General features: G+C 38.7%; 1 protein-coding gene across 1 annotated transcript in view; it reads left to right on the top strand.

Annotated features, from left to right (window-relative positions):
- Positions 1 to 13,899, top strand: part of LOC140231471 (cytosolic Fe-S cluster assembly factor narfl-like) — a 51,313-nt gene extending 37,414 nt beyond the window's left edge. The window contains exons 5-10 of the mRNA XM_072311601.1: positions 487 to 618; positions 3,208 to 3,456; positions 4,964 to 5,036; positions 6,367 to 6,504; positions 9,258 to 9,415; positions 10,750 to 13,899. Of these exons, the coding sequence (XP_072167702.1) occupies positions 487 to 618; positions 3,208 to 3,456; positions 4,964 to 5,036; positions 6,367 to 6,504; positions 9,258 to 9,415; positions 10,750 to 10,991 (992 nt within the window). The 3' untranslated portion in view covers positions 10,992 to 13,899. The remainder of the gene's footprint in view (positions 1 to 486; positions 619 to 3,207; positions 3,457 to 4,963; positions 5,037 to 6,366; positions 6,505 to 9,257; positions 9,416 to 10,749) is intronic.
- The last annotated feature ends 1,067 nt before the right edge of the window (positions 13,900 to 14,966 follow it).

Here is a 14,966-nt window from a genome sequence, read left to right as displayed (position 1 = left end):
AAAAACCCACGAAATTCTTCTTACCCAGCAGAGCGTGAAAAATTAGTCACTTAAAAATATATATTTTTACAGTAGTTCTTTTACTATTGATAGCATTTACACCCCTGGGGCAGGACAAGGTGCCTGTAGAGCACATGGACTTCAAATAGGACCACTTCCTCAGACCCAACTCTTGCAGCCCATCACATACATTACAGGAAATAAACACATTTTACTGGGGTGTAGGAGTTTGTGTTTATAGTGCTGCCCATAAGGATTGGTATCCTGTGAGACCAGTGTAAGTTGCCTGTGCATAATACCTCTGGAACAGGGTTTTGAAATGAAAGATGGTACTTTTGGAAGGTATGGCTATGGCTGTTGCGTTGTTCTATTTACTGTGTATCATAATTATGAATATGTAAATGCCTTTTCATTATTAACAAAAATTTTATTAAATGAAAATTTCAGTGACATTAATGATAATTTAAATGATGATTTTCTGCATAGGTGTGCATCATGTTCTGGATGAAACATTTGCCAGAGATTTCAGCCTGCTAGAGAGCCAGAGGGAATTTTTGCACAGATTCAACAACCAAGCCACCAAGGGATCCCTGCCCATGCTGGCATCAGCTTGCCCTGGTGAGAGTCAAGTGCTACATGGTTTCTGTTGAAGATATCTTTTACTCAAGTATTCAGTATTAACTGTGTATATAAATGCACCATGGTGTGATTTCCAATAAATACATTTTGCAAGGGGTGACAAAATGTAACCTAGGGTCATGTTCACACCTATCATTAATATTTTATCAGTTGTTACTAACAGTCTCACATTTGTTGTACAGGTGCTATGTATAAGGTAGGAGTATTTATGATGCTGCACTACCACTACGTAATGAACAATGCAGTCAACTTTTAATATCACATGCTCTTTGCAGCATATATTTTGTAATTATGTGTTGTAATTTATGTAGTGTGCAGTGAAGTGGTCATTCACTCATCTTCTTTTCCTAGACTTAAAAGAAAACTGTACTGACATTTTCTAATTGTCTGATAATTCTAATCTACATTTTTTGATGCCTACAACTGGAAAGAGAGGATTCTAAAACCCAGGATAAGCCTGTAATGATTTTTTGGAAAAAAAAATTAAAACGAGCAAGCCAAGGAAAGATCCACACAATTTGGCATACGTCACAGGTGCCACCCTCCAACTTTAGCAAAACGAACTACACATGTCAATTTACTGATGAAATCTCACATGAAGTACTGCAAAAACTGTTATTTAATAAAATTGCATTATGGAGCTGAAATAAACATGTTAAACAATATTAATTAATTTTTAAAAGGAATCTCTTCAAAAGCTTTTTATTTAGATAAAATTTGTGGGGAATATTCCAGATATGCAAAATGAAATTGGAAAAACTGTGTGTAAGTAACGTTGCACTAACTATACTATGCATTGATGATGAGCGATAATGGTTCGACAGTTCAAACTTATCTAAAGAAGATGAGGACTGAGTGATAGTCAACGCCGGCAATCACGGTTTACGCCTAGTTAGAAGAAAACGGCACCCAGTACACATAGATTCTAGACTAGAACTAGGACTAGGACTAGTGAGCAGTCAAGGACCGAGTAGATTCTAACGTTACGTGGCAGTTCAAATCTTGATGAATAGGCCCCTACACTCACTCGCTGCCCCGTTGACAGCTGTACGTGCACAGCGCTAATAGGCACAGCGTAAACGTTGTAGTATACATACCTGTGCTGCCAGAACTTGAAGAAAGTCCAGACGAAAGTCCAGACTCCAAGGTCTAGCGTTGCCGTTAGATCTAGGCCCTTGTGCTGCAGGCCCTGTTGTTTCTGTGCTGAATTTTGCAGGTAAGGTACAGGTGTATCTGCTTTATGGATTTTCAATGTTTTTGTAGTCGAGATAAATCTCATGGTGGTCGTATTAACACCAAGGACTAGATCTAGATCTAGTTAGTTTTAGTAGGACCCATACCTCGGAAGAGTGGCCTGACCACGTAGATACTAACAGTGCCGCCGCTTCGCGATCCAAGCGCTGGTGTAGGTATAGTGCTTGCATACTTCCATATCCATGTAGATATCTCAAAATTCACTTAACCAAATTGCACCAAAATCACAGGAAATACTTTATGACTCATGTTCACTTGCTCACGCTAATTGGAACCAAATCGCAAGTCGGGAAGCGTAAGTGAAGTTGTCGACTTTCCTGTCGTTGCTAAAAATAATCTACTCTGTACGACTAAACAAGAGTGATCGTGGCATAGGCCCTACCTGCCTGTGCACGCGCAGACTGAAGTTAGCCATGTAATATGATGAGACAAATCTTTCAAGTAATCGGGAGCAAAAAATCAATTTATAAATTATTTGAGCTAAGTCAAATGAAAAATATAGTTCGTAAATCACTCAAATCGCCAAAATCATGACATATTTTAGTTTAGTTCCCGCGTAAATTCCCCGTTCGCAAAGTACTATTCGGCTAACTTCAGTTCTAGATTGTGCATGTCGCGTTTACCATGATCTCTCGCGAAGAGTGAGTTTTTTGAGTGACGACTTGAAAGTCGGCGTCAATATTTATATATCATATATTTATATATTATATCCTGTAATTTTGGTGCGATTTGGTTCAGCAAAATTTGAGACAGCTGCATGAATAGGACAGTACACAAGTGCCGCCTGCTAGGTAAATTGGGCCTAAGCGTCGTCTGCTACTCGGTACGATTTAACGCACGCGTATGCGAGAGCTTGTAATCAGTGATATAGTTGGCACCTGTGACGTCACGACATCCGGGCTCGCCAGCTCTTTAGCATAATTCTCACCCCAAAAGTTCAATATTTAACATGAAATTACAGGCTAAATCGTTATGAAATTTTGATTCTGTTTGCCCCGCTGGGTATTTTAGAATGAAAAGAACAACATGTTAAAAAAAATAAAAAACCGGTACAATGCCCTTAGGAAATTGTGACAATCTGCAACGATGAGCATCACTGTGTCACTGCATATATATATTTGTATGTATCAAAATAAGTTGTCTTTGTCTCTATCTTAACCCGTTGAGGACGAGTCCCGAGAATACTCAGGCAGGTGTCTATGGGAAATGCGTGTGATAGCAAAATCAGTCCGTCCTCAACGGGTTAAACATGATATCATTCATAAATGTAACATTGAAGTCATTATATGTGCAACATCAACATTGTCTGCACAGGATGGGTATGCTATGCAGAGAAGACCCATGGTTCCTACATACTGCCCTACATCAGTACTACTAGGTCTCCCCAACAGATCATGGGTTCGCTGGTCAAAGATTACCTGGCCCAGTCTCTTGGCCTGACACCAGACCGCATCTACCACGTGACAGTCATGATGTGCTACGACAAGAAACTAGAAGCATCAAGGGAAGACTTTTACAGTGATGTGTACAGGACAAGGGATGTTGACTGTGTCATAACAACAGGTACAGACCTCCACTGTTCTCTTACCTTTATCATGTCCTTGTCTCACAGAACTGTAGTTTTTGCCTGAAATCACACATTATTTCTTTATTTATGAGCAGAATTATTTGAAGGCTCCTTGTTACACTGGCTTGATTTGTACCAACTTTTCTCTTAAACAAGCCCTCCCATGTTAACCTGTTTAGGATGGACTGATTTTGCTGCAGCGATAGACACCTGTTCGAGTGTACTTGTCACTCGACCTCAATGGGTTAACATGTTGATATATTATGCTATTATACCTTGCTATGCCGAAGTGCTTTAACTCTTTATTTGCCATGGTGGAAATCCCCTGTGTGCCACATTATTCTGAGACACGAAGGTAGTCATGTTTGAGAAAGAATTCTGTTTTTCCAATCTGTATAACTTCTACAAATTTCTGCTAAGCTGGACATATAGTGAGCAAAGTTGAAGAGGAATGCCAAGCTTTGCTTTGATAATTATAAATTGTAAAACAAATCTGTTTTTAATTTTTCTTTTGAATGACCAGTTGCTACATTACTGTAAAGGCATGACTTTTGCACATAAAACCGTGACAGAAACTCAAAATCTACACGCAAATCTAGTTGGGAACACTGCTTGATAGTCAATCAGCATATAGAATGCAAGCTGTACGTGAAAGGAATGAAAGCGCTAGATGCGCTTTCATTGTACCGCCGCATAAGGCGATTTATCAATCGGTTTGGGTGGCTTTGTGCGTTTGAGCAGAATATGCGAAGTTGGCACGCCGTCGATTGAGTCGGACGTGCGAATGTGGCACATAAAGAGTTAATAAGCCACAATTTGTTCAACCCATTTCAGTACCAATCATGTAATAGACTCAGATGTATTAGGTCCACAGAGAGGGCACAGTGCCACAATAAGGGTCATAGAGGATAGAAAGTCTGTATTCATAGACACTCATGACTCTTGGCATCTGTACCTGCCAGCAGAAAGGCAATCTGATGAGTGTTGTGATTTGTCAATAAAGCATCCTAAAGGGTTTAAAATTGCTTGTAGAACTCCAAATCAGAAATAAATAGTGAGTTTTTATATTCTAATATTGTAGGAAGTATGTTGGTGGTGTCAATATGGCAATGGCATTTTCCCTTTAATGGGTGATAATTTCTGGTATGTAAAGAAAAATAAAAAGATATATCTTGTATGATGAGTCTTGACTTTGGTTTGACCAAGTTCTTATACTCTGGAGACTCTGGAGTTGGAAGAGTCTATCAGCAAATACTGATTAGCAATGATGTACTTCAGAATTACTTTAACTTTTTTTCTTGACAATATTTCAAGGGAAAAGATAGTCAACTGCAGTTTCGGAATATAATGTGATAAAGAATGAAGGAAATTTGTTTTGCAGAGAGAGTGTATAGTTACAGATGGGTTCACCTTCTCCCTTATTTTGCTGTTAGTCTCTATGAATAAGATTGTATGTTTGATGTGTATTATTATGAATAATGGTAATGCTTTTGTTTTTAACAGGAGAGGTGGATGCTATGCTTGATAAGGAACAAGTCATTCTGTCAGATATAGAGCCACAGGAGTATCCCTCAGTGTGAGTAATCTTGTGCTCATTAAACACAAACTAGATGTATGGAACTTCATTAGCATATGCTGGCATTCTCTACTCTATACCAGTCCACAATTCTTCACAATAACAAACAAGATCTTGCATGATTACTGATGTCATGCCTATACTGTATTTTTTCAGATGTATGCATATATCTCATGTGACCCTGCTTTACAAAACAAACAAAACGTTGTCAGACATAGGTTTTTAATCAAGAGCAAATTCTGAAAGAGCATACTCTGAGCTTTAAAATGATGTATTACTCGATACAAATGGAGTTGCCTAACCTATCTAAATGTTGGAAAGGCAGCACACACTCTGGAAAAGTGTGTACAAAGAAAATAGGCTCTGGAGTATAAGGTCTATTCAAGCACGTAATCTTCCCTTGCTGTGCTCTGTGCTATGAATGGAACAAAAAACAGGATATAGAACTCCGTATCAATATCAAGGGATTATCAGATTAGGCTGAATTTGAGCATACTCAACACATTCTATCCATGACTACCACCAACCTTAAAAGCAGTAGCTTTGTCCTTTCAAAAGTTGAAAGTTTAGAGTGTGTAAAGTGTTTTTAAGAGATGAAGAGGGAACTCTAAGACATAATACCTAGTCACAATAGTCTAAAAAAGTATTCAAGAAAAACTGCCAAAGCATGATTTCCTATTAGTTTTGTGATCCCAAACTTCTTGATAATGTGGAAGAAAAAATGGCTCTTTAGAAAATATGAAAAACCTAAGGTTGATGAGATTGACCCGTTTCACCTATCTTGAGTCCTCATGTAAAATCAGGGCATGTGACTTTTTGTTGGTTTTGTGATGTACATGTAAGGCCTGCAACTTGCTGGTTTTGTGATGCACGGTAACAAATGCTTAAAAATTGCAAATGCATAGTACATAACTTGTACAAACAAAAATGTAGAGTGTAGATTTCATGATGTGAAACACCTCTCTACTGTGTTTCTGCAAAGGAATTCCGCATCTGAATTAAAAAAAAAGCACACACACAAAAGTGAACAAATAAGATTCTGAATCTGAAATTTCCTGCACCAGGGTGTGCAGACTATTGTATAAGTGATTGTTGGAATCCTTATTTCATGAAGTAATCTAATTGCAGTAAGATATTTGTGCAGAGTAATATCTGATCTGATCAAGTCTGTTGAGAAGCACAAGCCATGAAATACGCTATATGTACTTAATTTTCTCATGAAATAATTGGGAAAATCTCCTTCTCCCAAATGTTGTTTTCAATTCTTTGTAGAGAAGAATTAATGCATTCATGCTCCTGTGTGTTTGTCTTGTCTTTGTTGATGATGTAGACTCCCAGTCACTCCAAGTGGTTCCATTGTAAGCCATGCAGGTGGAGGTTCTGGAGGGTACCTGGAGCATATCTTACGTTATGCAGCCAGAGAACTGTATGGGAAAGAACTGGGCCAGCTGGAGTATAAGACGATGAAGTGAGATATTTCGTGTGCTCTTTCTGCTATCTCTAATAAGATTTCATTCACCTCTTAGTTATTTCTCAGAGGCTTTTCAGTCTGTACATTCTACCCCACCCCTGCATTCATTGTAAACCAAGCTGTAAGATAAATGATGTTAAAAGTCAATTTGTGTGACAGTGCACAAATTTAACTATCAAAACAGTACATCAGAAAGATAACCCAGACGTTTTTATACAAAGGTAGTAATTGCTAATGGCATATGAAGGAAATTTCACCCTCATCATGATGATATGATTATGCTACCCTTCTGTGTTTTATGAGCTCACCTGAGCTGAAGGCTCAAGTGAGCTATTGCGATCGCTCTTTGTCCGGCGTCCGGCGTGCGTCATGCATAAACTTTTTACATTTTCATCTTCTTCTTGAGAACCCCATGACCGATTTTCACCAAATTTGGCAGGTAGCATCCCTAGGGGGATAGGATCTCAATTTGTTCAAATGGGCACCAACGGGGGGGCCAAACCCCCTAAAATTAAGGAATCTTTAAAAGTCTTCTTCTCTAGAACCAGAAGTGATAGGCCTTAGTTAATACTATGAGTTAGTACATTGATGACTGTAGTTTCAAGTTTGTTCATGGGGAATCAGGGGTGCCCTCCCTTGGGACCCAGGGGAGGGGGGTTTGGAGGGGTCCTAATGGGGCCTAAATTGTACATTTTCATCTTCACTTTTACATCCCCATGTCTGATTTTCACCAAACTTGGTAGGTAGCATCCCTAGGGGGATAGGATCTCACTTTGTTCAAATGGGCACCATGGACCACATGGGGGGCCCCAGGGGGGGGGGGGGGGGTCCCAAACCCCCTAAAATTAAGGAATCTTCAAAAATCTTCTCTAGAACCAGAAGTGATAGGGCTTAGATAATACTATGAGTAAGTACATTGATGACTGTAGTTTCAAGTTTGTTCATGGGATTGGTGGAATCAGTGGTGCCCCCCGTCCCCCCCCCCCCCCCCCTTGGGACCCAGGAGGGGGATTAGGATGGGTCCTAATGGGGCCTGAATTGCACATGTTCATCTTCTTCTTGAAAACCTCATGATGAATTTTGACCAAACCTAGCAGGTAGCATCCCTAGGGGGATAGAATCTCAATTCCTTCAAATGGGCACCATGTCCCTCTTGTGTGTGTGTGTGTGTGTGGGGGGAGGGGGGGGGGGGGGCTAGAGGACCCCCCCACATATAGGAATATTTAAAATCTTCTACTCTAGAACCAGAAATGATCAAGCAAAGTTAATACCATGAGTTTGTACATTGATGACTTTAGTTCCAAGTTTGTTCATTGCAGATCCAGGGCTGCCTGCCCCCCCCCCCCCCCTGGATTGAGGGGGGAGGGATCCATATGTAGACCTTCATTTCCAATGTTCTCAGGTAAGAGTCTGCAAGAATGCATGGAAGGTGAAATTGCGATACTCGGGTGAGCGCGTGACCCCCGGGTCTCTTGTTTACTAGGCAAACTGACCGGTTACAAGTCAAATAGCTTCATGGCTGCTCCATCCACTGATGCTCAGTACATTGATATTCCAGACATGCTTGACTGATTTTTTGTCAAAATATGTTGCTAACTGTGCGCTGATACCCACAACCACCCTATTGATTTTGTGGACACCATTTCATATGACTATTAAACAGTAGCATTTGTAACTAAACTTTAGTTAGCAGTATTTGTCATATATTATCTTTCCAAACTGCCAAATATTGTGACACTGACCTTCTGATACATAAACTGAAACACATGTATTGAGATGACTTGAATCAAGCAGTTTGCAGTCTGAATAATATTATGTTATATGCAGTACAGATTTTTGGACCTAAGGGAAGCATTGATTTGGGAAAATTATGTCTTTGGTGCAACTGAAGAACTGTTGTGACCTGAAAGGAGACAGAACATGTATGAAAAGTATGTCTGCATGTGAGGAATAGACTTAATTTGGCAACCTGCTTCATGAAGAAAGCAGTAGTGCACAATACTGTAAAAGTGGAAATTCTTGCAGTGTGGAAATTTTCACAATTCTAACTTGTTTGTTTTCATAGTCCTTACAGAAGCAATCTGTGAAGCGATAGCTGTTTCTCTCTTCTCTCAAAGTGATATGAAAGTAGATTGATAGGCCTACCAAATCTATGGGTCAGTAGTTGATATAAAACAATACCTTACCTCAGCCATAGCCTGGTTTATTATAAAACCCCATAATCCTCACTTTGACTGTATGTGACAGAACAAGAAACTCAAATAGAAATCATGTATGTCCTTAACCTGTTGAGGACGGACTGATCTTGCTACAACATGCAATTCCCATAGACCCTTGCCTAAGTATACTCAGGACTTTTCAATACACTAGGAGAAAATCTGTGTCTGTACTGAAAGTTGCGCTTGGGGAGTGAGAAGTTGTAACAGAAGTTGGGTCTCGGTTTTTAAGGCTGTATTGTCTAATGAATTATTAACCTGTTGATGAGGTCGAGTCCTGAGTACACTTGGGCAGGTGTCTATGGGAAATGTGTGTTGTAGCAAAATCAAACCATCCTCAATGGATTGATAGTCTTCATATTACTTATAAACCTCAGAATATCTCAAAGTAATTGTATAAAGATACAACAAAATGTGGAATATATTTTGTTGAACTTACATCATCAGAGTAAATCAAATGCAATATAAATACATGTCTTAATATTCATATCAGACAGCATGTGCTGTATTCCCTTTATTTATTTATTCATGTAGGAACAAAGACTTCAAGGAAGTGACTGTGCAGCTAGAGGGTCAGCAACCTCTCAGATTTGCCTTGGCCTATGGTTTCAGGAATATCCAAAACCTTGTCCAGAAGATCAAGCGTGGAAAGTCACATTATCACTTTGTGGAGGTCATGGCATGTCCTGCAGGTAAATTACATCAGGGTGTACAACGCTGGAGGTGTTTGATGGTTGTGTGAGCTATTCTTGCATGATTAGCTGGTGGGATTGTTGAAAATTGATAGTGCACCGTTAATGTCAATTCTTACAAAGACTGCAGGATACACTATATCTAATGAATTATGATTGAGGAAACTATTTAACCACAACTGTCAAACTGTCCAAAACATCTAGGACTGAGAGTGTTTACTTAATTCTTTTGAGAACTCATCTCAGAAAGAGGGCTAACTAACAGTCCTTTTCTGTTTTTCTGCATGGTGAACACAGTAAATTTGTACAATTCAGTTTGTTGACTTTGGTGACCACTTGGCCTTTGATCAGCTTCACACAGTTGTTAATAAAATGCCCCACTCAGAAATAATGTACCTAGTTGCTCAGTGCTTACAGTAGCTTGAGCTAGTCAGAGGCTTGTGTATTGAAATACTGCTCTACTTTTTGTTTTGCTAATATTGCAATGGCCCCTTATGAGCTATAATGCTAGGTAGTTTAGCAGCACAACATGCCATGTGTTTCTCAATGTTATACACAATGTGATAGTATCATGAAAGGGCTGTATGAATCATGTGAAAGTCATATAAATAGAAAGATAAAGTTGTAGAATGTAGTATTCACTTGATAATTGATGTTTGATTGATGTCATCATGCTGGAATGTCTTGATTAGGTAAGAATTGAACAGACTTCTCATGCTAAAAGCTGACTAGATGTAGACATTCATGCAGCCATTGTTTACTAGACCAACTTGCATAAAGGTTGCTTGTTCCTAAATGTGTACCTGTCAATTTTAGGCTGGATGTTTAACTACAGCAGTATGCTCTGATTGGGTGTTCACTCACACATAAAGGGAGAATTTCTATTCTCTCACATCACTCATATACACATGTATTCATGAAATTTTTGATAGAGCTGATATCCATTTATAAGAATCCTTGTAGTGGCTTAAAAATGTCTTCCTTGAATTGCATGATTTCAGCCTTATTTCCGTTCATAATTTTTCACCTTTGCCTCATCCAAACCTCACAATACAACTATACATGTATTCCCAAGGCATGGTCAGCATTGGAGTTAGGTGAAAGTAGGCTATAGGTTTTCACAATGAATGGACATGTACTTGAGGGCTTGTTCTTTGCCAGCAACACGGTTTTTGTTTGATGTGTGTACTAAACAAAGGTCGTGAATGTGAAGATTGTTTTGTTATTGCAGAACAATTATGTAATAATTATCAAGCTAGCATTTTGTGTCAAGGTGCTGACAGTGATGTCAAGTTTTACCAGGTAATGAGGTCACTCTTTGTACCATTTTACAGGATGCCTGAACGGAGGAGGTCAGATCAAGCCAGAGGAAGGAACTTCAGACAAGGACCTCATAGCAGAAGTTGAGGACATGTACAGCTCAGCTCCAACAAGGCTGCCAGAGGAAAATGCAATGGTTCAGCAGTTATATGAAGAGTGGCTTGGAGGAATGGACAGTGGAAAGTCGAGGACTGCACTCCACACGCAGTATCATGAAGTGGAGAAAAATATCAATGCTCTGAACATAAAGTGGTAGATACAGAAATCCATTTTGCAGACTGACTTCTACAATGTGGTCAACTGTGCACATAACTAAACTGTATGAATCAGTCAAGACACCAAGGGGAATTGATGGCAGTGATGAGAACCTTGCATTGGATGAGAAGATGAAATAGATGCTTGATGAAAACTAGATTCTGAGGTGTCTTGGGATACTATGACAGAAGATTACACTTTGTGAGTAGTCAACTAAAATATGAACAGATGGATGATGCATGCATTCTGTATGTGGCGAATATAAAATATGCGGCCTGCAGAAAGTTTGCCAGTGTGACAGAATATAGTCAAGTTATGAGCATTGCATTGAATTAATTTTTATAGTATCATATCAGGTAGCTTGGAAGTTAGATGGTTGCAGGAATGCACTTGTTGAGCAACTTTGTCAACAGTTTTTGTGTTGTAATAAGCACCAAATCAATCAGTGTTCAGTAGTAGCCATGATAAAAATCATGGGCCTTCATATTCAGGCAGGATTCAAACGTATGATTTCCTGATCACCGGACAGACATTTTATCCGCTCAACTACTGAGCTTCCTCTTGACAGCCAGTGCTGGATCTAATTTTTATGGCATGCAACGGGTACTGCATATTTATTCAAACTAGAGAAAACACTCTGAGAGCGCAGACCTCCACCGAGCAGCTCATTTCCACCACTGATCTACATGTCCTTCATACAGATCAGTGATTTCCAATCATATGTATGCGTGCTGAAAGTCGCCCAATTTCCCCAACATAGAAGCCCTTGTTATGACATCAACTTCCAGCTGCATGGTGCACCTCACCTTAGCAGAAATTAGAGTGCGCACTTTAGTGTGCATATGAAAACCCCCAAAATGTGCAGCTTGAACTCCCAAGTTCATTGACCCTTCCTGCCAAAATATTGAAAATCCTTCACAAAATCAACAAAAACTGCCGGATCACTACCAAAATTTAATCATCTGTTACTTGTGTCATTCTCACCCTTTCCTGTAAGTTTTATCCAAATCCATCCACAACTTTATTAGTTATTTTGCACACAGACAAACCAACAAACAAATGCCAAAGAAAACATAACCTCCTCCCTTGGCAGAGGTAATTAATGAAATTCTTGTGTTCAGTTGTTTTTAACTGCAACTGATAGGCAAAATGCCATGGTGATAAGCACCAATTTGTCAATCAGTTGCTACAAAAACAACTTGACCCAAGAATTTTATTAATTTGAATGAAGTTTTCAGGTCATTCTTAAGCTATTTGGTGCATTTGTGGATCTCAGTGTTCTTATGCTACAAAAGTATTACAAAAAGTGGCAGAATTTGTGAAAATGTCTGGGAAAAGAAACCATGCATGAAAAGAGTTGTCTTAGATTTCCAGCATCTTAAATAAAATTTGGTAGACCTGCTGATCTTGATGCAAGACAGCATGTTATGACCAAAAAAAAAAAAAAAAGATCAGGGAAAGAACTTTTGCAACAAGCAGTTCAATCAAATTGAAAAGAAGAATGGTAATTCTCTATGTGAAAACAAGCTAAGAGAACAGTCTTACGTGTACCTGAGAGTATTGTGTTATTTCACAACTGTTTAAAACTATCATTTAGATGGTGTGTCAGTGCAGAAGAGTGGTATTGAATTTTCCAAGAAAGCACAATGCTGTAAAGACAAGACATTTGACTTGAGTTCATTGGTGCTCTCTCTATTCAGATCTTGGAAAAATATTCCTCACCTCCCAGGCTTAGCAGTATGAACATAGTCCTTTCCTTTTCATGCTCTTGCTTTTATTGCAAGTGCAAGTACAATGAGTGATTTCAAGTGCGGTGCTAGCACTAGTGCTAGTGCTATCTCAGCACTAGCACCGGCGATAAAACCGAACTTGAAATCACGTCGGTGTTCGGAGTTGACCTCAAACTTATGACGTATTTCCAGTAGTTGATGCTGGGCTCGGTGTTGAATATCATCTGCTGAACCGAGCTCCCCCATTTGTGTTAGCGATTTACTTGCTTTCTCCCCATTGACTAACACTAGCCCCTAGCGTTATCATTTTCTTCATTTCAAGTTCGGTGCTGGTGTTAGCGTCGCCGTGTGAGACGCAAGCTGGGTAACCCGCATTCACTTCCATAATAGTGCACATTTTACGTGCAAAGTCTAAGCTAATGCAGTGGTCGCCCACGTAAAGAACACGAACACTCCAGACATGACTATATAAATCTGAGCCTGGGAGCAAAGTTAAGATAGTTGTATTTTGGGGAATGGATGAAATTTGTGGCATTTTAATCCATCTTCGTCACTATGTGTCTTAAACTCAGCAGTTTTGGCTACATCTTTTAATATTTGACTGTAATCACGCGCCATCACTTTTTTTCATTGCGCAATTTCCGCGGAGCTAGTGGTGCTGTGATTCCAACACTTAGTGCTGATGATCGATAATTTTGATAGGTATCGCCTTGTTAATCTGTCCGTCGGTGTTGGAGCTCAGTTTCACGCTGTTATTTGGGAGCTAGCACTAGCACTAGCACTAGCACCGAACTTGAAATCACCCAATGTGTACAGAACACCTATCTTGGTATCGTATGCACAGTAGCACATTTTAATTGCTGCACTAAATCTTCATGGTCTTCTTCTGACTCTGTAGATTAAGGTGCAGTGAGTGGTGAAAAGATCACACCAGGGCATGAGTCAATAATTGCTACCTGTGTTTTTATGCATTGGCAAAGTATGGCATTGTGGGATATATTTCAGACTTTATCTCAGGTTTATATGTTATGAATATACATGTATATGGCAACATAAAAGCTATCATGAGAAATCATGTGCAGAAGTGCACATTTTGCAATACACTATGGTTGGTGAAAATCTACCTATTTGGACTTGAATGTGAAATGTGAATTTGGAAGGAGAAAAAAAAAATTAAAATGCATTGCAAAAACAAGTGTGTATGCCTATGTATATATATATACATGTATATATATATATATATATATATATATGTATATATATACATCATCACTAGGGCGACAAGACCTCGTATCTACAAAATGTCAAATGTTCAGGAGAGCAAAAAAACATGGCGGCCAAAGAACTGGTATCCAACTGGACAGACATTTCTTTGACATGCTGTGGTGACTTCATTTTTGGGTTAGACATCTAGGATTTGGACAGGACATCACTTTACTGATTTACTGACCATTAATCCAAAAAAGTCATTTTCACCAAAATTACAGATACAAGGTCTTGTCACCACAGCGACGACATATATATATATATATATATATATATATATATATATATATATATATATAATTTAAATAAACAAACAGTCAACCTTGCTTAAGTTGACCTCACATAAGTCGAATAATCACCTAAGTTGAAGATCTTTTCATTTCTTCTTCTCTTTTTTTTTTATGTGAATCCCTCATAAGTTGAATTTTCTCTAAGTCAATGCCATGTCTTCATTCCAGATAGATTTGACTAAAGGCAAGGTTGACTGTACAAACGCATATATCAAGACTCGACACTAACATTCATTTTTTTTTTTTTTTTGGTTGCCCATTCAGACCACCAACATCACAGTTTCTTTGTGCTGGCCCGAAAAATTAAAGAAGAGATAAAAAATCAAGTCATCTAAAAGAAAGTGTTAGATTAAAAAAGCAAAAACAAAACAAAACAACAAAAAAACAACCTTGATAATCTTGTGAAAATTGGCAGTTATGATAAAATGCTTGAGGTATCATGTACTGTGACTAAGAAGTGAGGAAAATTGTAAGAGATTAAATAGTGATTAAAGATTAAAATGAAATTATTATTCATAAACCCTGACGATTATGTAAAAATTGGCAGGTATGATATACAGCTTTAAATGCAACACATTGTGACTGGATTCACGTAAGTCTGACACGTTCACTTTTTGATTGATGCATATAAGCAAGAGTGAGCATGACATACACGTACCATGACACCACAAATTAATGAAACAGTGATAC

The sequence above is a fragment of the Diadema setosum genome, chromosome 8 (genome assembly GCF_964275005.1).
Source record: "Diadema setosum chromosome 8, eeDiaSeto1, whole genome shotgun sequence".
In the NCBI taxonomy this organism is placed as follows: domain Eukaryota; kingdom Metazoa; phylum Echinodermata; class Echinoidea; order Diadematoida; family Diadematidae; genus Diadema; species Diadema setosum.
This window is presented reverse-complemented; position numbering and strand designations above follow the sequence as displayed.